This window comes from Cervus canadensis, chromosome 3 (genome assembly GCF_019320065.1).
Source record: "Cervus canadensis isolate Bull #8, Minnesota chromosome 3, ASM1932006v1, whole genome shotgun sequence".
Lineage (NCBI taxonomy): Eukaryota > Metazoa > Chordata > Mammalia > Artiodactyla > Cervidae > Cervus > Cervus canadensis.
In genome coordinates, this window is record NC_057388.1 from 47237788 (window position 1) to 47263350 (window position 25563).

The 25563-nt window shown below is 38.4% G+C and overlaps 1 gene segment (V, D, J or C); it reads right to left on the reverse strand.

Annotated features, from left to right (window-relative positions):
- Nucleotides 1–642: 642 nt before the first annotated feature.
- Nucleotides 643–22685, reverse strand: LOC122438335. The segment is given in 8 exon segments: nt 643–1096; nt 3189–3239; nt 4986–5033; nt 5321–5395; nt 6951–7280; nt 10348–10392; nt 22019–22309; nt 22448–22685. Coding segments are annotated over 8 exon segments (1023 nt in total).
- Between the last annotated feature and the right edge of the window lie 2878 nt (nt 22686–25563).

Here is a 25563-nt window from a genome sequence, read left to right on the forward strand (position 1 = left end):
TTCTTCCAGGGGTTCTTAAATGGTTAATGGGATTACCTGATGAATGGTAGAGACTGAATCTCTGTTACACCTACATCTAATCTCTTTGCAGGGAAGTAAGCTTAGAAATGAATCTCAGTGCATTTGTCTATGGTGGAATCAATTGTTCCTACAGTAGAGCTGCTGACAGTAGATACTATTGTTGTTGAGAACTTGCATGGGCCAGGCATCATGGACTCATCTGATCCTCACACTCCAGGAGACAGGGCTCTGTAACTCCATTACACAGATGAGGAAACGATGACAGGGAGCTCAAAGAGCTGTCTGAGATCACACCTGGAGTCAGGCTTGTGAGACCCTAGCATAGGTCTGAGCACACGCAGTGCAAGTCATGCTGTGTTATATTGTCTCTATCTGAATGCCCCAAACCAATGGTTCTGCATCTGGTGACTCTGAAACAGAAGGAACGTGGGCGCCTTTGTTAGGCTCCTCTTGGACCGGCTCCCCCGGTCCTCTTGGAGCCGGTGCCCCAGAGAAAGCACCATAACCACCATCTCAGTGAAAGACCTAGAAATGTGGTGTTGCCCATTATTACAATCAGCGCTGAATTTGATAGCTCACCTTGGTTAGATTTCATGACATTAAAGTACACAGACAAAAGGGGACTTGTGATTCTTTTTTATTTATTGTGCATGTTATGAAAATCTGAGTACAGAATTCGAGCAGCAGAGCTGACTTCTCCAGGGTGTGTGACAGGGAGGGGCAGGGTCGTGGTCTGGGTGGAGGGGTGGGGGGAGGAGACAGGGAGCTGCCCACAGTGTGGCTCAGGAGTTGAAAGGACTTGGGGGCAGGACAATGATGACGTCACAGATAAATACACATCTGAACTGAGCTCACTCAAAACAAAAAGCAAGCAGAGAATTTCTGGGACTGGAGATGATGAAGGAACGTTGACCTCTCGGTAGCCCTCTTTGTCATGAGATCTTCCCATCACAGCAGATGCCTGTTCTTCTAAACACACAGGACGTGATGATGACAAAGTAGACTGTGCTTATGAGAAGGAGTAAGAGGTAGGTGTAATAGGCAGAGGTGTTCATCAGCTGCAGCTCCAGGGTACCTAGGAGCAGTCATTTTGGTTAGTTTCAAGTGTTCTTTTGAGAGGAGAGGACATATTCACGGAAGTGGTCACAACGATTTATTTCTGGTGATCTGCAAACAAGTGGCACCCCTGTACCGCCAAACCCAAAGAAAACAGATGCAACCACCACGAGCTCCACCACCATCAGAACAACTCGGAATCTAGTTGACAATTCAAGTCGATCAACAACCTCAACTAAATGCAACAGAACCTTTCAAAATATTAAAAAGCAAGGTTGTGTTTTTAAAGAATGAGTCCAAATGGGAAAAATATTTGTGATAAATAGCATTTACACATCTCTGAGTAATAATAACAGAAGATGTTTGTTAACCCCTAACCAAATGCCAAACACTTATTCTGAGAGCTTTGCATGCAAAATTCTAATCTTATTTAAGGTTTCAAATAACCTGTGAGATTATCACTTTCAAACCCCTTTTACCAGTAAACTAAGGACAGAGAGAAATAATTTTCTTGGTGCCACACATTTAGAAAGAACCAGAAATCATATTTCAATCCCAGCAACCTGAATCTGAGCCAAGGTATTCTTAGCTGCTCTGTAGTCCTGCATCTGCATGTGCAATAAATATCCCAGACATCAAAGTTAAGCATAAATAGCAAGTTGAATTGCTGATGTGCAAGCATCTGAGCCATTACATGTTGTGCACCAATGTGATTCCTATGAAGGGGATAAACCAGGGAAATCTGGCTGTGACACAGTGAGGTGGGAGGAAGGTTTTAGTAAAGAGAACTTTGTACAAAATGGATGAGAGTGGTTAGTCCAAAATCCCTGAAACCTTAGGAGCTCATGCCTCAGTCACCTGTTTTTCTTAGATATCTAACCTCATGCCCTTGATGTTATAGGATAATTGCACTTAATCTCCTTTGAAGTTTTGCAAGAAATATATGATGTTAAGAAGCAATTAACAATGATACTGGGCCTGACTTGCTACTCAATGGACCACAGGGCTGAGTTTCTTCCTGTATAAGTTTCCCTTTTCTATGCTTTACCTTCATGGAGTCAGAACTCCAGAATCACTAGTATGTGGTGTGGAAAGGATCTCAGGAACGGACATGCTCATAACTCATGGCCCTGAGTCAGGTCAGGTGTTAGCTGAGTTCTCGGCCCCCTGACACACTGGGAATGGAGGAGGGATCGGCAGGACCATTGCCAGTGCTTCCAAATTCACTGAGAACCTTCGTGTAGGGAGAAGGGGCCATCAACTAGTACTGATCCTGCGCCAGCTACATGGATACCCTTTGGAGACATTCCACATGGACAATCTTTGTAGTAACAGAGTTGGGTGCAATTGTTCCCTACTGACAGAAGAGGGCACTATTGCCTAGAAATAGAAGTAATGTACCCACGTTTGTGCAACTAATACTGAAAGAACTGGGGTTAACGTCCTGTCTGTGATAGTCAGAAATTCATGCACTTATCCCCTGCCCATGGGTCCACCCTGTCTCAGGGCCTCGGTTTTAGGATTCTTGCTCTACATCTTAGAGATGGAATAGAGAACTAGAACTGAGTAGTGTCCTCAGATCTAGCTGTGTTGCTTGCTACAAGGGATTTAAGTAATTTTGGCTCGTGGCCCTCATTGAAAAATTACGGGAAAATGTTGCACCACTTCATAGGAGTGTTATGATGAATAAACAAAATATGCACATAAGATACAGCACAACACCTTGTGTATATCAAGTTCTCAGCAAGTGTCAGTTCATGTATTAGTTACCAGCAAGGGCTAAAACTTAAAAAAAGTCTAGAAGCAACTTGATATCAAGTTTCTCCAGTTATTACAAACAAAATCTACACAACTGAGTGAAGCCCACTGTTGAAATAATTTGGGAGCCTATCAGTGCATCCTCTCATTTAGAGTCATCTTACACCAAAACCAGCATTTAATGTGTTAAGATGACTCTTCAGGAATGATGGATTTACTTAAAATATGCAGTCTATTCTGCAATATCCAGACATTTTGTTTTTTCTACCTTAAACCAAGGAAGTTCAAAAGTTAAGTTTACCCAGAGGGAAAAAAGTACTCTAACATGACACAAAGGCAAAGACAAAACTTACTGCTTTCACCTTCCAGACACGATTTTGTAGAATTAGTATCAGCAGTGACTTCTAGAAGGAAGGAGAGCAGGCATTAATCAAATGTATTGTCAATCATTCATATACATTATTAGACAGTGGCACATATGTGATTAACTATGTGTGTGTTAATATGCATGTGTATATAATAGAAGATCTGCTAACACAAACAGAAGAGATACTCTGATTAAACGTATGAGCACCATAGTTTCAGGAATAATTGACTTTTTCTTAACATTAACCAAGGAAGTTCAGGAGGTAATTGATCAGGTAAAAATTCATGCTTTCTAAAATATATATATTATACATATTATTTATATATATGTATACAATAACTTTTCTACTATGCTTGATAAAGGCTTGATAAAGAACATTAAAAAAAACAAAGAAGAGATGGAGAAATTGGAAAACATAAACTAAATGAAATGGGAGCACTGAATATGAAATTTAAAAAGTGAAACAAACTAGATAAAAGTAAAAGATCCTCAAATAGTCCAGTTGTTTTTAAATGTGGTTGCTTATTAGAAACATATCTGGAGCTCTGGCAAAAAAAAAAGCAATACCTGGGCACTTGTATTTTTCAAAAAATTCCAAGATAATTCTAATACGCATCTGGATTTTAAAAAGTGATTACCGATTTTTCTATTAAATGGTAGTTTTGGTGATATAGAATTCTATTATTTTCCTGTTGACCAGTCACAATACAACGGTATTAAATGAGTAATAGTTAATGTTAGTGTTAGTCACTCAGTTGCGTCTGACTCTTCGCGACCCCATGGACTATAGCCTGCCAGGTTCCTCTGTCCATAGGATTTTCTGGGAAAGAACACTGGAGTGGGTTGCCATTTCATAATCACAATAGTGAAAGATGCTTATCACAACAAATAGCCAAACAAAAAATAAAAGATAATTACAACTGCAAGCCATAATGGGAACATGATTAACCTAACAATATAAAATAATTACATACAGTTTGGGGGGTCAAGCAGAGTGACATGGTAAATGGAGGTGCATACATGCACATGTCTTCATCTGCCCAGCCAATCTGAATTATGACATTTTGATTTCATTTGTTTGACTTAGTTTGAATAGAATGCTAGATTTCTAACTTAAAAAAATAGGTATGCAACAAGAAACAAATGTTTACTATTTAGCACAAGGAGCTACAGTCACTGTCTTGTAATAACCTATAACAGAAAATAATTTCAAGTGTACTATATGTGTATAACTGAATGACAAAAAAAATTCTACCTTTAGAAGTCTGGTAATGTTTATCTTTTCGTCAGTTTTTCTAAATGGCCTATGGATATCTAATAACAATGTATGAGATACAAAATGTTAAAAATATTTGTATAGGATATAAGATTAATATAAATTAATATAAATAGAAATCTATTATATTTAAATTATTAACATCATTCAAGATACTCCCATCTTTATTTTTTCTGTGCTTGATAAAATATTCTCAGAGAAATGTTAATATGTCTATTATGATGATGTGCTTTTTTCTTTTCCCTTATATTTCTTCTGATTATTGCTTTAGGTATCTTTGTTTCTTTGTTGTTAGGTGTCTAACTGTTCATGATGTCTATTTTCTTTGTGAATTATACCTTTTTTTGTATCATTTAAAAAAAATTTTACCTGTTTTTTGAATTGCATCATTCAAAATAGTCGTCTTTGTTACATTTAAAAATAAATGACATTTTTTAGAAACATAATTGATCAGGAGGGGAAAAAGTGCTATAGGATCTCTTAAAGGCAAACATAAGCAAAACTTACCACTTTTATCTTTCAGACAAGCTTTTTTAGAACCAGTACCTGTAGCTTCTAAAAGCAAAGGAAGCAAGTATTAATCAATTGTCCACACCCATTATTTTACAGTGCATGCATATATATGTATAATATGGTGTCTGTGTATATATAATACATATATGTATATAATCTATTGACAGATGACAGTAGAGATGATCAGTAAAACTCTAACAATGATGAGCCCCACAATTTCAGATAATTGATCTTTTCCACTTTAAACCAGAGAAGTTCAAAAGATAAATAGATCAGGAAGAAAGAAAGACTAAAGCATGACATAAAGGCAAATCTGTACAAAAACTTACCACTTTCATCGGTCAAACAATCATCTGGAGGCTCAGTAGTAGGAGGCTCAGTAGCAGGGACAAGTGCGGAGACAACTACAAGAAATGAGAAAAAGTATTAGTGAATTATCTGTGCCCATTATTCGATGCTGTGAGTGTGTTTCAGCAGTAAAGAATCCACCGGCAGTGCAGGAGTCACAGGAGACACAGCTTCAGTGCCTGGGTTGGGAAGATCCCCTGGAGGAGGGTACAGCAACCCACTCTGATATTCTTGCCTGGAGAATCCCAGGGACAGAGAAGCCTGGTGGGCCACAGTCCAGGGGTTGCAAAGATTTGGACACGACTGAAGCAACTTTGCATGCATGCACATGTGTTTATACGTGTGTGTATATTGTAATGTATATGTATGTGCAATACATATATATATACATGTATATATATACACATATAAAACCTGCTGACAGAGAGACAGTAATTAAAAACATGAGCCCTGCAATTCCAAAAATAGTTGGTCTGATTCTATGGAATTCATAGTTTTAATTCATATATGATTTTCTACACATGAAAATGTTGAAGTTCATGAAGGCTACATTTTTCTTTCTACCATCACTGGAGGGTATTACCCAAGGGCATCTTGTCTTTCTTCTGTATTCATAGCTCCTAGGGCTGTGTTTGCTACAAAGTAGGTGTTTGAGAAATACTTGTTGCAAAGACAAATCATCAGAAAAAGTGGCTACTCTGCATGGTCAGCACTCACTGCCGAGGTGAAGAGTTGCTACCCAGTCTAATTCATCCAGTCCAAGAGTCCACCAAGGAAATCCCACATTTGAAAGTCTGGCTCAGGCAAACTTGCTGTCTAAGCAAAGGAAAGCAGCCACACCTTTCCAAATCATGCACATCCCCTGATTTTCTGCATTTGTGGTGTTTGTGGGCATAATGAAAACAGTATTAATTAGGCTAGTAGCCAGAGAGTGACTATAACTTGCTTAAGTACTTCACATGTATTATCTTCTTTAATCCTCCAGTGACACTGAGTGGGTTGTATTTTGGAGGATTCCATGTTGCAAAGAGGAAATAAGGATCAGACAGAAAGTGACTGGCAGAGAGTTGTACCAGTGGTACCAGTGATGGCAGAGCCAGGATTCAAAGGATCATCGTGGGAGATTAAGTGAGACAGGGCCTGTGGAAAGTACCTTGTAAAATAAGCCACGGAAATAAAGAGAAATGAACCTATAAACAATATAATTCCACTACTATAGACACTAAAAGCATCTTCTTTTCTAGATATCTTAATTATTCTTATCAATGACCTTTCTTTTTTTTATTATAAGAGCTCAACACTTCAGTGCAATTCCAGATACAGAAAGATCCAGATATGGAAAAACAGGCCAAATCACATTTATAGTTCTGTGACTTGATAGAAACTGAGATGAATAAAGTAAAAAAAAATAAAAAGACAGTCATACAAGTAGAAATTTTTTAAAAAAGATAATGGACTATTGGATGGAGGAAAACAAAGTAACAATGGTTGTTTTATTTATCCTTTTTCTCCTGGATATGTTCTTGTTCATACAGATTTGGTTCTGATAAGCCATTTTATGCCCTCAATGAGGTCTTTTTTCAGTAAGCTCTGAAAGAAGTAAGCACTTACCTTCTTTTATTGAAGGAAAAATAATCTCTTGGTCAACTCCTCCTATATTTTTCGTGTGTTTGACAACACATACATGTTGTTTATCCATAGAGTTTTTGGTCACGGTCAGCCAGCTCAACTTCATGTATGTGTCTTTGGTCTTCATGGTATTTCCCTGCTGGGATGGCAGAACTCTGTTGCCATTTTTTACTTTCCAAGAAACTGTAATAACATCAGGGAAAAATTTCTCCAGGAGACAAAGATATGTTCCAGCATTATCATGGTTGATTTCAGCAATTGAAGGAAGAAAAATTTTGGGCTTGGGGGAAGTGTCTGCAGCAAGGTTTCTCTCTGTAAGGGAATATGGAATAGTAATTAAGAAGAATGGTTAAAGAAACACCAACATGCTGTGGCTTGGAAAAACCTAGTGAGTAGTAAAAGAACAAAAGGCTACTGCTCACTGTGGCCTTTCATCCAGGTGCTTAGTACTGTTTTATTTTCAATGGCAAGAGAAGTTCAAGTCTTCACGGAACTTGCCCAAAGTCACGGCTGTTAAGTAGCAGAACTGGATTATACCTTGACCTTCATTTTTTCTCCATATGCAGAGATGGGGTGCATCTTGTGTGCGTGCCAAGTCGCTTCAGTCATGTCCGACTTTTTATGACCTAATGACTATAGCCTGCCTGTCTCCTCTGTCCATGGGATTATGACTTTTAAATATCCCATATAAATACCCCACATCAAGACTTCCAACATTCATGAACATGTTTACTGTTGAATCCATGCCTCCTACAGCAGAAATGAGGAGTCCCAATCACTGGACTGCCAGGGAAGTCCCCAATTAATTTTTTAAAAAATCTCTTTTGTTCTATAATATTGGAGCCTGTTTTGAAGTGGATGGGTGGGTGGCGGGAATAGGGATGGTGGGGGCAACTGGGTAACTGATGGTTTCTGTACTGGTAAAATCTTTGCTGGCTTCTCACCTACTTCCCTTTCCCATCTTGTGTTTTGCAATTTATGCTCTCTTTGTTCAAATAACACATTCTCACATTCTGCAGCTCTGTGGAATCTCAGTCTTCATTTAACTGATTCTGAAATGAACCATAAAAATAAATACCCAGAGAAAATTTATCAGTTTTACAAAATAATATAGTTACTTTTGAGAATGGGAATCAACACCCATGTGTACTTGACATGTATACTATGAAGTTGAACTTTGAGCTCCAGATGTGGATCCCATGGCCAATTCTGAAGTGATGAGATTCTCTTTATTTCTAATTTCATATGACCTCTCGATTTTATACCAGAACCACTCCAGATTTTGGAGTAGAGCAGCATGTTATTTACAGTGCCTTGATTGCATAACAGTATTTCCAAAACTTCTGTTAAAAATGTATTATTAATCACAAACTCCTAATTTGGGATTAGCAGATACACACTACTGTATATAAAACAGATAAACAATAAGAACCTACTATGTAGAACACAGAGGTATGTTAAATATCTTGTAATAATCTTTAATGGAAAAGAACCTGAAAAATAATACACACACAAAAAAAACTGAATCGCTTTGGTGTATACCTGAAACTTACCCAACATTGTGAACTAACTATACTTTCATGTAAAAAAATGTATTTTCAGAAAGGCTCTTATACTAAACTTATCAAGTAATCTACTTAGAATTTTCCTAAATTCATAAAATGCTCACCAAAAGCACATTTTATTTTGGAGTTTCAACTGAAGTTTCAGCTTGAGTAATAACACACAAGATTCTGGCTCTCGGCGTTTTCCCTATAATTTGAATTTGCCCCCTAAGGCTGCTGAACTGCTTTACTGCCACCATTTTCCTTTTTTCACCAGCTGCATAAAGTATATTTCCCGACAAGGGATCGAACCTGCGCCACCTGCATTGAAAGGTGGTCTTAATCATTGGACCACTGGGAAAGTCCTTCATGAGGAAATACCTTAAGAAGGGAGAAACTGGACTTCTCATCTGAGAAGGAAAGAAAATTCTTGAGAACATCTGCCTGTGCAGCAAAGTTCCAGGTTTTTCTGCTAAATCAGTAAGCAGACAGTGTTGATTTTTCACTCATGCTGTAAATAAAGTTGGGTTGTAATGTGCTATTTTAATTTTATACATCTTGCTTTTAGTACAAGGTGTATTTTATACATTATAAAAGCAAGACACTGTGTATTTCTCCAACCAGATACTTTGTTGATAGTGATTTAGGTCTTCCCTCTTTTTTCCCTCTCATTTTTCTTTTATAAACTAAATAATTGGGGCTCTTTCATACTTAAATAAGAATTTTTAATTCATGAGATTTCTACCTATATTTAATTGACTTCATTTCTTGATCATTTTCTTTATAAATTAAAACTTTTTTCTGATAAGTATGAGCATGAAGCCCAAGCTTACTGGTTATGTATTTTAGAGCCAATAAATGTTGTTGTTAGAAATGACATCAATTAAATTAAAGGATTAAGATTTAAAGCACATAGAACGGCAGGACATATAAAAAATAAACATATTTTAATCTCATTTTTTTCTTGCCATGTAAACCAAAGTCTGCTAAAGAGAGACAGCTACCTTCCAATTCAATTTTATGTGTGTGAGGGAACCATAAGATAGCTTTCCATTTGAGGAGTTAACAGTACAGCTGCATCCTCTGAAGAATTTCAATTCATCAATAATTTGGCTGCCAACACTCTCCCTCTTGGGTGCAATTTTCCCTTTACATTGGAATAAACACCAATCCAATATGTATGATGTGTTAGCCAACAAAACATATGGTGCGGAGTCATGTCCAATTCTTTGCGACCCCATGGACTGTAGCCCACCTGGCTCCTCTGTCCACGGGCTTATCCAGAAAGGAATACCGATGCATTAGACAATGTGCTAAATAGTTCATCACACTATCTCATTTAATTCTCATACAACCCCTGCTGGATAATACTGTTATACTATCTTACAGATTAGGAGACTGAGTCCAGAGAATAACTTCCATGTTCACATATGTAGTTAGTGGTGGATCGGAAGTTCTAGGTCAGCCTGACTCCAAAGCCCACTTTCTTTGGAAACACCCCCTTCAGCATCAGAAAAGGAGACATGTTAACTCATAAAACTTACCTATAATGACAAACTTCAACCCCGGGCCAAATACTTTCATGATAATTATGTATATTATACATGAGCCCTTTATAGAAGTCCACACAGACACGAAGCCAAATTCTATTACAATATTTGTACAATCTTGTCTATGCTTTCCTTTACAATGTGAATTTGTTGTAAAATCTCTCCTAAATCTCTACATTTAATTCACATTCACATTCCCATTTTTGCTACATATTATTCCTATTTAATTGTTTCTTACCTTCCCTCTATTACCTTGAAAAAAAATTATATTCTTCTGATACCTACCTGTGACAATGAGTTTTGCTCCAACATTGAAGTTTTTTATGTAACTATTCCACAGTGATTCAAGTTGTATCAAAAACTTTAGACTAATTAGCTTCTCTGATTTCTTCAAATTCTAGTAGAACTATGATGACTTGGAATTTAAGACACTAGGATTCTGGTCCTAGTTCATCTTGCTCCTAACAAGCTCTGTGGTTGAGCAAATAAAGTAAACTAATGCCTTGGGTACCTTATTTATTTGAAAATGATGGTGCTACTGTTAAGTCAAGTGAACATCCTTATTAGTGTTTTGGTGAGCTCAAAATGAAACAAGATCTGAAAGGTCATTTGAATAAAAATTATATAGAGGTAAGAGATTATAAATATTACTATGTTATTGTTGACATTATTATTAGCATTTTTATTTGTGATAATTGTGGTCCAACATGACATTTTAATATCATGGGAACAAATCTTGCCTATCTGATGGGAATTCAGTATCTGGGGTTTACAAGTAGATCCATAGCAACTGATGACTTGTTTGCATTCCTCTGTGTTTTGACATGTCCGGGATTCTCCAAGCCTGTATCACAGCTCTTCACACACCCAGATAATAGGCAGTCATTTATTTTGTCATATTTGCTGCATTTCCAGGGTGAACAAAATCAAAGGGAACATTGTCTAAAGTCTAATGTATACAGACAGTATATGGAACTTCACTTCTGTTGTCCACAACAAATGGCTTTTCCCCAACAATAGCACAATCTATGGGCATCTCAAGATTTTACCAGAAATTTCAGCTTCAAATTGACTTCTATCCAGTTCATGCCCAAAGTTCAGCTTGCAGCTCCAGGTATGGGCCTTAGGACAAATGACCACAAAAATGGCAGGATGCCTGGCACTCAAATCCTCCATTGTTAAGTTGGATCGCTTCACTGCCTGCCTCATCTTATCAGCTGAGGGCCACCATTCATGAATGACATTACATTTTGGTGCCCATTGCATAGATGCATTGGGAATATAAACATATTTGTTTGAAGACCATTTCTTCCATTTTGTAAACTGGATATTGAAGGCAATGTCCCCTTTTTACTTCATTTTCCTACTAAAGACTACCACATTGAAGTTCTTTTTTCTAATTTTGTGGTGGGAAAACATATTTGAAAATTTGGTGTGCTTATTTTAGTCAGTTAATATAGGGTATCTATTCCAATATATTTTTCTTGCTTTCTTATTTCTTATTTTTAATTCACTTCTTTTGGATTGAGACAGAACTGACATATATTTTGAATGTTTAATAAATGCACATTCATGTGACTTACATGATCTTTCAGAGGGAAAGAGATGTCATTTCAGTGCTATGATTAAAAAGCAAGAGCATTGTTTTCACATGTGAGTAGCAATACAAAGTATGAGCTATTACTAATAGTTACAGAATCCAGGTCAGGCTTCAGAAGGGTAAATACTCAGGATATAAAAACATGACTTGATGTTCCAAATATCACATAATAATCCAGTCCTCTTACTTTGACAAATCTCTACTGGTTCCCAAACTTTGCCACAGTAGCTAGTCATGTGACTTTAGGCAAGTAACTAAACTTCTCTAAACCTCAGTTTCTTTATCTATAAAATGGGAATGAAAGGATTACTGGTGAGGAAAGTATAAGGCATTGAAACTACATATCATGGTGTCTATCCTTCAGTAAATATTAACTAATATTAAAATTCTCTTTAATGGCATGGTTTGAGGCCATTTCATCAAAATCTTCCACCAAACAAAAGGTATGCTTTTTATAAGCAATAACTATTACACCAAGCTCAACAATCCGAGACTTCCTACTTCTGTAGCCATGGCCCATAGAAGACAGGTCTCAATTAAACCAAAATCTAGAATGCTTTTCCACTAGAATAGAAGTTGTTTGGTGTTGAGACTCGTTCTGTGTCTTGTTCACCCTTCTGTCTGCAGCTCCCAGGACAGAAACTGTCCTCAATAAATATTTGCTGAGAGAATGAAAGAGCAAAGGAGAATGCCCAGCCATGAAGACACTTTCGTGAACTTTGGAGCTGAAATGGCTCATTGAGCTCACAAACTGGTCCATGTCCAGACAATTTCACAAGAGATGAGATAGTTTGAATTTCAGATAATCTCAGCCTCCCTCTAAGAGGCTAGAGTAATAAGAAGTGAGATTTATCAATGTTGTGTAATCATTTACTGAAAGAATTTTCTTCCACTGCTCTTAGGGATGAGATGAAAATCAGTAATACTGGTTTTGCAGGGGATTCAGGAGCACAGTATTTTATCTCAAAATATAGAGAAGAGATAGTAAGAAAAGTGTTTCTCACTTAATAGACTGCTTAAAAGAAAAGGAACTCGAACTAATAACTTATACCAATGTGATGATATAATATGCTATTATGTTAGAATATAGAAAGATAAACAAAGCAATAAGACAGACATGGTCTTCAGAATACTTTACTATCTAGCCTGAGTCTATTTTGTGTGTGTTTCCTAGAACACAAATTTCAACCGCTTACAAGCAGGGACAAGAATAAGCCATTTACAAAGTGGTTTAGTTTCCATATAGAGTGACCAGTAGCTATAAAACTAAGTTTAGACGCTGAGACCAGGACTGTGGCAGCCAGATCAGGGAGACCCCAAGTTGTTTCTACAAAGCATCTAACAGTATTTTATGACTACAGTAAAAATAGAAAAATGATACTTACCAGGAGGAGTTACTATGATGATAGCTCCTTCTCCAAATATCTTCTTCCAGCCTGAGCTGTCACGATGGTAAAAGCTCCTACAATAATCCAGCTTCTTCTACCTTTATAAAGTGACTAGAAGTCAAAAAACTTCATACTGGCAGTTTGATCTTCTGAATTCTTTTGGAAGTCCTTGGATATAGGTTTCACAGCATCCAATGTTTTATACGTTTTCCTCAGATTTGTTGTTATTATTTAGTCACTAGGATGTGTCCGACTCCTTTGCAACCCCTTGGACTGTAGCCCGCCATGGGATTTCCCAGGGAAGAATACTGGAGTGGGTTGCCATTTCCTTCTCCAGGGAATCTTCCCGACTCAGGGATCCACTGGGGAAGCCACTTTCCTCAGGTAAATGGACTCAAATATCTGCTTTCCAAGGAGTAGTAATCACTGAAAATGCTGATGAAAGATGATAAGTATAAAAACAGGAAAAGACCACATCACTGGCACCAACTGGTTAACCACCTGGTTTTCTAAATTTCCAGGAACGGTATTCAAAGAATCAAGACTCTTTTTTATTTCCAGGTGTTCAGTTCTGTTGAAACTGCTCAGAGTTTGCATTGGTTGAAAGGCAATTCTCTTCTCACAAACACCAGGGCTGTTTAGCGATATGGGAATGTATTGCTAAAAGGAGGAATACCTTCAGTAACTGCAAATGCAAATATCCCATCAGCCATCACACGTGTACTTGAGAAATGTGAACCAAGCTCTCCATTCATTGGGCAGCACAATTCTTTACCAAGGTAAAGGGAAATGAGAAAATAAGTCCTGTGATAACTTATTTAATATTATTTTTCCTAGGATAAAGGAAGAAATTTTCAGAATTCTCTCTCCATTGAAATAATACTTTCTTTAAACTAAAACTTGAAAACAATATCCATTTCTCTGATAGTCAAAAGAAGTCTCTTGGTGGATATTGTGTAATTTCAAGCCACTCATCTTAGGGCAGGGGGAAAGAAATTGCCAGAAGCAGCTGAGTACTCCTCTGAGCACAGATGAGATGTCCATCTGCCAGGACCAGACAAGACAGGCTCTTACTATCCCCATGTCTACTCCAGATGCACTTGTTCATGGTCTAAGTCCCGTGAGTAATCAGTTCCTCTGCCCCAAGGATGAAAGGAAGAGGAGGTCATGTTGGGCAACTGTCCATTCACAGGAGCTCAGCTCACAGTTCCAACACAATGGGAGGGGATGGAGATTCAGATGCCAATTATATTTAGATAGTTTTTCTTTTTTTTTTTTAAATTGAGAGTTCATGGGAATTTCCTGGCAGTGCAGTGGTTAGGACTCTGCACTTTTACTGCTTTTACTGGGCTCAATCTCTGGCTGGGGAAATAAGATCTCATGATCCACAGAATGTCCACACCAAAAAATGGAGAATCCTAAGCTGTTAGTACTTGGGGCTGTCATATACCCTTTGCCACTATTGTAGCCATGAATGATGTCCCCTCAGTTCCTTTCTGAAAACTTGTCCTCTGATTTTCCTTATTCCAAGACCATGAGCAGAATTATCGGGAGCTTTAGGAATTGTCTGTTTTTCAAAATGTGTGAAAGATTTAAGCAATAAAATGCAAAAGAGTAACTAAGGAGTTATGCAATTATTAAGTTTTATTAAATATAAGAACAATAAGAAGAAAGAATATAAGGTTTTACTAAAGGGCATAAAATTAAACCTGCATAAATGGAGAGATATATCATATTCATGAAAGAAAAGCTCAATGTCATAAACATGCAAACTCTTCTTAAAATCATGTGTATGAATAGACTAATTCCAATGAGACTTAAGGTAACATTTTATTGTTTTGTTCCTTGTTGTAAAGATTGGGGGTGAGCTAGTTATATTTATTTTAAATTGATATAAAAAGTAAATACGAAATAATTTAAAAAATTTTATTAAAAATAATGATTTTTAATAACTAATTTGGCATAGCAGCTCTTAACCCTTATTGCAAAGTTACTGACATAACATGATAATGGAGTAAGAATACTGAGACATGAATAAAACACAAATCCTCCAAGCATATGTTAATATAAAAATATAATTAAGGCATTTTTAATTGTAGGGAAATGATAGATTGTCTTAAAATTAGTTATGAACTATTAATTGTATGTTGGAAGAAAAAATAGCTCTCTATCAATTGTCAGGGTCCATTAACGGACCGGAACCTGGTGGTACGGAGTTGACGATAAGAAAGTAAAAGAGAGAAAGAGAGAGAGAGAGAAAAAAGACCCGGGGACCTAAGCTCTGATGGAGCAAAGGTGATTTAATGATTTCTCTATGAGTATATATAGGCTGTGGTACAAGAAACTTCTTTTGGGAATGATAGAGATCAGAAAACCAAACATACAGCAACCGTTACCAAGGGAACAAGGGGTAATGTTAGTCACAAGGTCAGGACACAATCCATATCTCAAGAAAGGGGAACGAGACTAAGCAGTTTTGTCCTAAAGAGAATGTTTACTAAAGGAGACCCAAGCCTGCCTCACACAATGACCTCAGTCCCTGGGAGCAGCGTGCTGTTCCGTTTGAAGAGGGACAAAGGACTCATGAGAGATAGCACGTAGGAATCCTCCCGTCAAACATTCCCTGACAATCAAACACCATAAAAGTTAGGTTTGTATTAAAAGGCATCTAAAAGTGTGAGTTATAAAGAACAATGAATGAAAGTCACTCGGTCGGGTCCGACTCTTGAGACCCTGTGGACTGTAGCACACAAGGTTCCTCTGTCCATGGGATTCTCCAGGCAAGAATAGTGGAGTGGGTTGCCATTTCCTTCTCCAGGGGATCCTCCTGACCCAGGAATCAAAGCTGAGTCTCCTGCATTGCAGGAAGATTCTTTACCGACTGAGCTATGAGTAGGAGACTAACTGAGTCCTTGGGCAGAAAAGCTTGGAATGTGAAGAGGACAGGAGACACCTTTATTTAATGTTTAATTTTTTTTTTAATTTTTTTTATTAGTTGGAGGCTGATTACTTCACAACATTTCAGTGGGTTTTGTCATACATTGATATGAATCAGCCATAGATTTACATGTATTCCCCATCCCGATCCCCCCTCCCACCTCTCTCTCCACCCGATTCCTCTGGGTCTTCCCAGTGCACCAGGCCCGAGCACTTGTCTCATGCATCCCACCTGGGCTGGTGATCTGTTTCACCATAGATAATATACACGCTGTTCTTTCGAAACATCCCACCCTCACCTTCTCCCACAGAGTTCAAAAGTCTGTTCTGTACTTCTGTGTCTCTTTTTCTGTTTTGCATATAGGGTTATTGTTACCATCTTTCTAAATTCTGTATATATGTGTTAGTATGCTGTAATGTTCTTTATCTTTCTGGCTTACTTCACTCTGTATAATGGGCTCCAGTTTCATCCATCTCATTAGAACTGGTTCAAATGAATTCTTTTTAACGGCTGAGTGTATATGGTACATATATACACAATATATGGTACATATTCCATGGTGTATATGTACCACAGCTTCCTTATCCATTCGTCTGCTGATGGGCATCTAGGTTGCTTCCATGTCCTGGCTATTATAAACAGTGCTGCGATGAACACTGGGGTGCACGTGTCTCTTTCAGATCTGGTTTCCTCAGTGTGTATGCCCAGAAGTGGAATTGCTGGAAATATGGCAGTTCTATTTCCAGTTTTTTAAGAAATCTCCACACTGTTCTCCATAGTGGCTGTACTAGTTTGCATTCCCACCAACAGTGTAAGAGGGTTCCCTTTTCTCCACACCCTCTCCAGCATTTATTGCTTGTAGACTTTTGGATAGCAGCCATCCTGACTGGCGTGTAATGGTACCTCATTGTGGTTTTGATTTGCATTTCTCTAATAATGAGTGATGTTGAGCATCTTTTCATGTGTTTGTTAGCCATCTGTATGTCTTCTTTGGAGAAATGTCTGTTTAGTTCTTTGGCCCATTTTTTGATTGGGTCATTTATTTTTCTGGAATTGAGCTGCAGGAGTTGCTTGTATATTTTTGAGATTAATCCTTTGTCTGTTGCTTCATTTGCTATTATTTTCTCCCAATCTGAGGGCTGTCTTTTCACCTTACTTATAGTTTCCTTTGTAGTGCAAAAGCTTTTAAGTTTCATTAGGTCCCATTTGTTTAGTTTTGCTTTTATTTCCAATATTCTGGGAGGTGGGTCATAGAGGATCTTGCTGTGATTTATGTCGGAGAGTGTTTTGCCTATGTTCTCCTCTAGGAGTTTTATAGTTTCTGGTCTTACATTTAGATCTTTAATCCATTTTGAGTTTATTTTTGTGTATGGTGTTAGAAAGTGTTCTAGTTTCATTCTTTTACAAGTGGTTGACCAGTTTTCCCAGCACCACTTGTTAAAGAGGTTGTCTTTTTTCCATTGTATATCCTTGCCTCCTTTGTCAAAGATAAGGTGTCCATAGGTGCGTGGATTTATCTCTGGGCTTTCAATTCTGTTCCATTGGTCTATATTTCTGTCTTTGTGCCAGTAGCATACTCTCTTGATGACGGTGGCTTTGTAGTAGAGTCTGAAGTCAGGCAGGTTGATTCCTCCAGTTCCATTCTTCTTTCTCAAGATTACTTTGGCTATTCGAGGTTTTTTGTATTTCCATACAAATTGTGAAATTATTTGTTCTAGTTCTGTGGAAAATACCGTTGGTAGCTTGATAGGGAGTGCATTGAATCTATAGATTGCTTTGGGTAGAATAGTCATTTTGACAATATTGATTCTTCCAATCCATGAACACGGTATGTTTCTCCATCTGTTTATGTCCTCTTTGATTTCTTTCATCAGTGTTTTATAGTTTTCTATGTATAGGTCTTTTGTTTCTTTAGGTAGATATACTCCTAAGTATTTTATTCTTTTTGTTGCAATGGTGAATGGTATTGTTTCCTTAATTTCTCTTTCTGTTTTTTCATTGTTAGTATATAGGAATGCAAGGGATTTCTCTGTGTTAATTCTATATCCTTCAACTTTACTATATTCATTGATTAGCTTAAATTGAAGTGTAGTTGATTTACAATTTGTGCCAATCTCTGCTGTATAGCAAAGTGACTCGGTTTTACACATATATGTGTTCTTTTTTTTTTTTCAACATTGTTTTCCATTATGATTCATCCCAGGATATTAGATGTAGTTCCTTGTGCAATACAGTAGGATCTTGTTGTTTATCCATTCTAAGTGTAATAGTTTACATCTACCAACTCCAAATTCCTAGTTCATCCCTCTTCTCCTCTTCCCCCTGTCGGCAACTTCAAGTCTGATCTCTATGTCTATGAGTCTGTTTCTGTTTCATAGATTTATTTGTGTCATAGTTTAGATTCCACATATAAGTAATATCATATGGTATTTGTCTTTCTTTTTCCGACTTACTTCACTCAATATGATAATCTCTAGTTGTATCCATGTTGCTGCAAATAGCAGTGTTTTGTTCTTTTTATGGCTAAGTAGTATTCCATTATAGATATGTACCACATCTTCCTTATCCATTCATCTGTCAATGGATATTTAGGCTGTTTCCATGTTCTGGTTGTTGTGAACAGTGCTTCTATGAATATAGGGGTGCATATACCTATTGGAATGACTGTTTTGTCCTGGTATATGCCCTGGAGTGGAGTTGCTAGGTTGTACAGTAATCCTATTTTTTATTTTCTGAGAAACCTCCGTACTGTTTTTCATAGTGGTTGCACCACTTTACATTCCCACTGACAGTGTATTAAGATTCCCTTTTCTTCACACCCTTTCCAGCATTTATTATTTGTAGACATTTTAATGATAGCCATTCTGACTGGTATGAAGTTGCACCTTGTCATAGATTTGATTTGCATTTCTCTAATAATTAGTGATGTTGGGCATCTTTTCACGTGCCTACTGGCCATCTGTATGTCTTCTTTGGGGAAATGTCTATTAAGGTGTTCAACTCACTTTGCCTCTGGGTTGTCTGCTTTTTGTTATTGTTGTATGATCTTTCACATAGTTTGGAAATTAAGCCCTTGTCATGACATCATTTGTAAATAGTTTCTCTAATTCTATTGGTTGTCTTTTATTATTTTTTTATGGTTTATTTTGACATGAAAAAGCTTGTAAGTTTGTCTAGGTCCCATTTGTTTATTTTTGTTTTTATTTCTATCGCTTTTGTAGACTGACCTAAGAAAATATTGGTATGAGTTATGTCAGAGATTGTTTTGCCTATGCTCTCTTCTAGGACAGTTATGTTGTCATGTTTTATGTTTAAATCTTTAAGCCATTATGAGTTTATTTTTGTGTGTGGTGTGAGGTGTGTTCTGACTTCATTGGTTTATGTGCAGCTGTCTAACTTTCCCAGCACCACTTGCTGAAGAGATTTTTCCCCCTGTTTTTATATTCTTGCTGGAGAACCTGTACTTTTTACAACATTTCTAGGAATGTATCTATTTCTTCTAGGCAGTCTATTTTCTTGCCAGGTACTGAGTAATTATTTGTAGTAATAAGTTATTGCCGTTTATATTTTGGTGGTATCAGCTGTTAACGTCTTCTAATTTCATGTCTAATTTTGTATCTTTGAGTTCTCTCTCTCTCTCTTTTTTTTTTCCTGATGAGCTTGGCTAAAGGTTTACCATTTATTTATATTTTCAAATAACCAGCTCTTAGTGTATTGATCTCTCCCATGATGTTTTTAGTCTATTTTACTTTGCTCTGATTTTTATTCTCTTTCATTTACCCTTGGTTTTATTTGTTCTTTTTTCCAATTCTTTTAGGTGTAAGATTAGGTTGTTTGCTTAAGGTTTTTCTTGTCTCTTGAGGTAGGCTTGTATCACAATAAACTTCTCTCTTAGAACAGCTTTTGCTGTAAACCTCAGATTTTTTTATGGTGTTTTCCTGTTTTCATTGTCTTCAAGTATTTTTGATTTCCTCTGATTTCTTCAGTCACACACGGGTTGCATATAGCATACTGCTTATCCTACATGTGCTTTTGTTTCTTGTACATACACGGTGTCTCTACCTCTAGCTGTGTCCTTAGAGAAATTGATCTGTATAAGCAGAGACAGAGAATGGAAACTGAGGGAGAGATCATAAGGGTTCTGTGAGTACATGGAAAAGTAGTTACCACAAAATGCAAAGAAAAGCAGTGATATAATAATGCATTAGTCAGTAATTGGGGGAGAAATTGGATCTACACATTCAGATTGCTACCTTATGCCCATACACAAAAATTCAAATTAAAGTGGATCAAGGAATCAAATGTGCAGAACAAAGTCTTAACACCATTGGAAAAGTATAAATGAAAATCTATTTATGCTTCAGGCTTTCCTAAAGCTGCAAATAGTTATAGTATGTGGTTGCTGATACAGTAGAGCAAGCTAAAGGCAGTGCATTTACTGTCCAATTCCTTGCTGTCTGCAGTCACAGAACTAAGAAGCTTTGACTTGTGGTGTGAGACTGTTTTTTTTTGATTGCGAGATTCTGATGGAGAAATGTGATGACCTGAAGAGCAGCAGCACCGGTTATGCAATAAGACTGATGGGGCTTTGGGGTTGGGGATAAGACCATGAATACTGTTCTAGTAGGCATTCCTGTGGTGGTGCAGCAAGACTTACAAATCAATCTGAAGAAGAATCAGCAGGAGCCTAACAAAAAATGCACATTTTCAGCCTTCATTCCATGATTCTGATTCACTGTGTTGAGTGCCACCCAGAACAAGCACTTTTATTCCAATTCAGGCGCTTCTGATGCAGGTGGTGCATGGACCACAGTTTGAGAAACTCTGTTCTAGAAGCTCAGACACTGGTACAAATTTGGAGGAACCAATACACAAAAGACCGTATACATGTGAGCTGGCATTTCTGTATTTCAATAGTAATTTTGCTTCCTTAAACCTAGCCCAGTAAGGCAGCCACAATCCTTGGCTATATGACTTTTCAATTAAAATATATACCATTCATTGATTTGTTCACCTGAAGTGTTCTTTAATTTTAATTTTTGAGAAAATTATGATCTGATAAGTCTCATTCTAGTTTGGCACTTGGCCTTGTTAATGGTAGGGAGTGGAGGTAGAAAGCAGCTTTGGCTTTACTTGTTTAAGACAGTTCTGGCTGTGGGCTGAACTTCAACAGAGGGTATAAGTAGAACATAACAACGGGGCTTCCCTCGTATCTCAGTCAGTAAAGAATCTACCTGCAATGATGCAGGAGACCTGAGTTCAATTCCTGGCTCTGGAAGATCCCCTGGAGAAGGAAATGGCAACCCACTCCAATATTCTTGCCTGGAGAATTCTTGCCGTGGACAGAGGAGCCTGGCAAGCTACAGTCCAAGGGGTCTCAAGAGTTGGACACGACTTAGCGACTAAACCACCAACCACCACCACCTAAAACAATCACTTTTTCCCCTACACTTTCACTAGGTCAACCATGCCCTAGCTAATTATGTAAGAGAAATGTAAGTTTGTCCAAAAGATAAATTGGATACCAGCTTGAGGTTCAAGAAGTCCGAGTTTTCATTCCATTATTTCTCATTCTTCACACTCCTGGATAATAAAGATGCCCATTCCCAGCCATTTTCTCTGGATAATCATCAGGTGAATGGTTCAGTATTATCTAGCCTTTCCATTTTCCTCTCCTAAATATCTCCCCTAACAGATAATCCTAGGTTCTCTGTCTTTCCTAAAGAGAAAATAATATAAACTCTACCAGCTTCTGGGAGAGCTGAGAATATGCTGCCTGCCAGACTGCTTGCCTACAGACTGGAGATGGAGGTCTGTTTTTAGGAAAAACTATGGCTATTGTGGGGAGGGAGAAGGTGGCCGTGGAATATAAAGTTTGATTCATGGGCATTGCGTTCAGAGTTTTTCTTTGTTCAGAGTAAAAAGAAACTGGGGAGGAAGTGAAGAAGCTGCTGATATCAGGGCTGTGATTCGCAGCCACAAGCAAAATTTCCAGTGCAGTGTACAGGAAGTCTGAACCAACGTGCTTATCCCAGATGGCACAGTAGTATATGCCAGAATCACTTTCTTTCAGATTTAGGATTGCAAATGCATAGCGCCTTTCTGTGCGCTTATAAACATGGTATTTTTCTCCACTGATTCCTGATTCAAACACAGGCTTTGAGTTGTAGCTGTTGTAGTAGAGAAGGCGTTGGGGGGCCGTCCCCTCCTCATGTTTGTACAAGTGGATATAGGTGGCCCCTTGTGTAAGATCACAGGTGAACGAAGCAGTCTCCCCAGTCCCACTAGTGATTAACTTGAAGTTGGAAGATACCTGCATGACTGCAATGGGAAAAGCAACAAAAAATAATGAGGAAGAGGAAGCACCAATTTCTTGGTACGACCCTCTCCCCACCGCCCCCCACCCCTTGCCACGAAAAAACAGAAAAAATTCCACGAGCATCCAGGCAACACACTTACCGGGAACCAGGACAACCAGAAGCAGCGCTGTGGCCCGCATCCGGCCCGGGCAGTGAGCTAGACTGGGATTCCGAGCAGAAGTGACAGGCAGAGAAGTCAGGGAGGATCTCTCTTAAAGACCACCAGGCTGATCCCAGGCTGATCCTCCTCCCCTCCTCCTGGGGAGGAGCCCGCCTCTCTGCACCAACCCCTTTCTTGAGGGCCCCCCTGTGGCAGGCTGGGAGCTGCCATCTCCCCTACAGGAGAGGAGAGGCCTGAGCCCTGAGACTCAGAACTGCAAGCAGATGGATCAAATGCGAGCTGCGGAGAGGAGCGCCATGCCTGTCGCCTAGTGGGGTGAGCAGCCCTGAATGGGGCTAAGTTCCCTGCAGTTCAGCATTTCAGTGCTTATGCTGCTGCCACGGTCTTGTCCGGTGACATCTTTATATTCCTTCCCTGAACTCCCTTTCCTTTTACACCTGTAAGCAAACTCTGAGGCAACAACCAGAGAATCCAATAAGAACTGAACCTACTTTTTTTTTAATAAGAAATTAAAATCGATTATGTTGGTCTACATTTGACTGTCCTTAAAATTAAATGGATGTGTGTTCGTGTGTGTGCATGTGTTATAAATCAATTGGAGAGAGGATTCATTTTCATCCTCAAGTAAAAGGCTGCCTCATATAGAGTGTCCAGATTTCATGAAAAAATAAGAAGCTTCACAATAGTTGGAACAGACAAACTAAAAACACATATTTTTTCTGAAATTCAGGGAAATGCAAATCAAAACTACAATGAGATATCACCTCACCCATGTCAGAATGGCTATTATTGACAAGGCTAGAAATAACGGGTTAAGATGGGCAGAAAATAGAACCCTTGTGCACTGTTGGTGGGAATGTAAATTGGTGTAATTGCTATGAAAAATGGTATGGAAGTTTCCTCAAAAAGTTAAAAATGAAACTACCACATGATCCAGCAATTCTGAGTATTTATCCGTAGAAAACAAAAACACTAAGAGATAGCTGCACCCCTATGTTCACTGTTTATAACAGCCAAGGCACAGAAGCAACCTAAGTGCCCGTCAACAGAAGATTAAAGTACCTGTGGTGCATATATATATACACACACACACACATATGCATATAATACCATTATGTGCCCCTAATTATGTCATGGGTTTAGACAGCTCTCCGGACGGCTTTACAGCTCTGCCTCTGGACCAGTTCTTTCTCTACCGTCCTGTTTCTCTACCTCCCTCTGTCTGTCCATCTCTCTGCACAGATCTTCTCTTTTTCCTATCGCTACCCCACCCTTGTATGCTCTCTTTCTTTCCAGCTCTGACTTTCTTCCCTCTCTTTCTCTTCATCTCTCCTCTGTTTTACAGTTTCCTTCCTCATCTCTATTTCTGTCACTTTCTGTCTGTCTTCTCGCCTATCTCTACCACCTGTCTTTCCTTTTCTATTTCTCTATTTATATTTCTTATTGATTTGACTTCTCTCTCTCTCCCTCTCCATTTTCTCTCGTGATCATCCTAACTACTTTAAATTTCCTGTTATTCCAACATCTGCGATATCTCAGGATTGGCATCTGGTAACTGACTCTTCTATTACCATGTTGTGATGTTCCTGGTTCTGTAAATTAAGGAATTTCGGATTATATCCTGCACATTTGGGATATCATGTTATGGACTTCGGGCAGTGTTTAATGCTATGGAGTGTGCTGAGTTTTTTGTCAGCCGGGAATTGACCCAGTTGTGGAATGCTCCCGACGGGCAGGTCCAGACAGTGCGACGTTCAAAGACTTTGCAGTGCTATTCACACTACATTGTGTATACCACCCTGAGTAGTTTCAAATCCAAATTTAAAGAATATGGTTGTGATTATATAGCCACATTTTTATAATGTGGATCTTTAAAACATTTTCCTTACAGGTATACATTGGTGAAGGATAAAAACTACATCAGAGTCCCACATTTCTAAATAAGGATGACTTAGTTCATTTTGTTTGTTGTAGCCAGAATGTCTCCATGTCAGGCATGATTTAATTACAAACCCTAATTTCTGAGGGCGGCAAGGGCAGCAATCCCGGGAGGTGGTACTGTCCTTGTCTCCACTTACACGGAGGCAGAGAGACTGAGGGTGGGTGACTGGTCCAGGGTCCCACAGCTGGCAGGGGCAGAGCCGGGACTCAGGCGCCCCATCTGTACCGGCATCCACTCTGGTCCACACCGGATGGTCATCTCTCGAGTGTGTTGGAGCTTCTGAGATGACAGGTGTGGTCCAGTCACAGCAGTCAGGCTCCACGTGCCTCCAGGTCAGGGCACATTGTTCAGTCCCTTCAAATCACCAAAGGAAACATTTCAACCTCACTAATATGAGCAAATAAACAGTCAGTTGTAAAAGCCGTAACTCTGCTTAGTTATTTAACCACAGAAGGGAAAGAGTAGATTTTAAAACTTCGTCTTATAAGAAAAAAAGATTCTGTATCTACATTCAGTGAGGGATGTTGACTTAGCATGGTGACCATTTCAAAATATGTACAAATATTGAATCGTTGTGTTGAGTAACTGAGCCTAATGTAATATTTTATGCCAATTTTATTTTTAAAAATACATTTTTTTTAAAAGAAAGGAAAAGTAGTGGACTGAACAGAGTAGTTGGGGGCCCTGCTATAGGGACAGACAGGATGGCAGAGGCAGCCATAGTCTTGGCAAACAGAGGCCTTGCCTGTATCAGTGTTTCCAACACGCTTCGTCCTCTTTTCCACAGCAGTGTTCAGACATAAAGCAAAACTGTGGGTGTGTTAATAGTAGATCCTTTTCTAAAATATTTTATAATAAACTCTTGAGTGATCTCAACCATGGTCTCTTCAGTGTCACCACTCATGTTTGTCACATAAGCTCATGTTTGGTACATAAGCTTTGTTATAAAAACACAGAGTAAAATGTAGCTTTTTGCCTTTTCATGTTACACCTCAAATATTTGATGTGTTCTGTCTTTTTCTGCATGGAAAGACCCTTCACTGAAAGTCATCATATGGGGTCTCCTTTTTTGAAAGTTGAAATGAAGACACCCACTGATGATGTTATTGAATGGCTAATAAAGTATTTATTGTATTACCTCACAGACATGGTA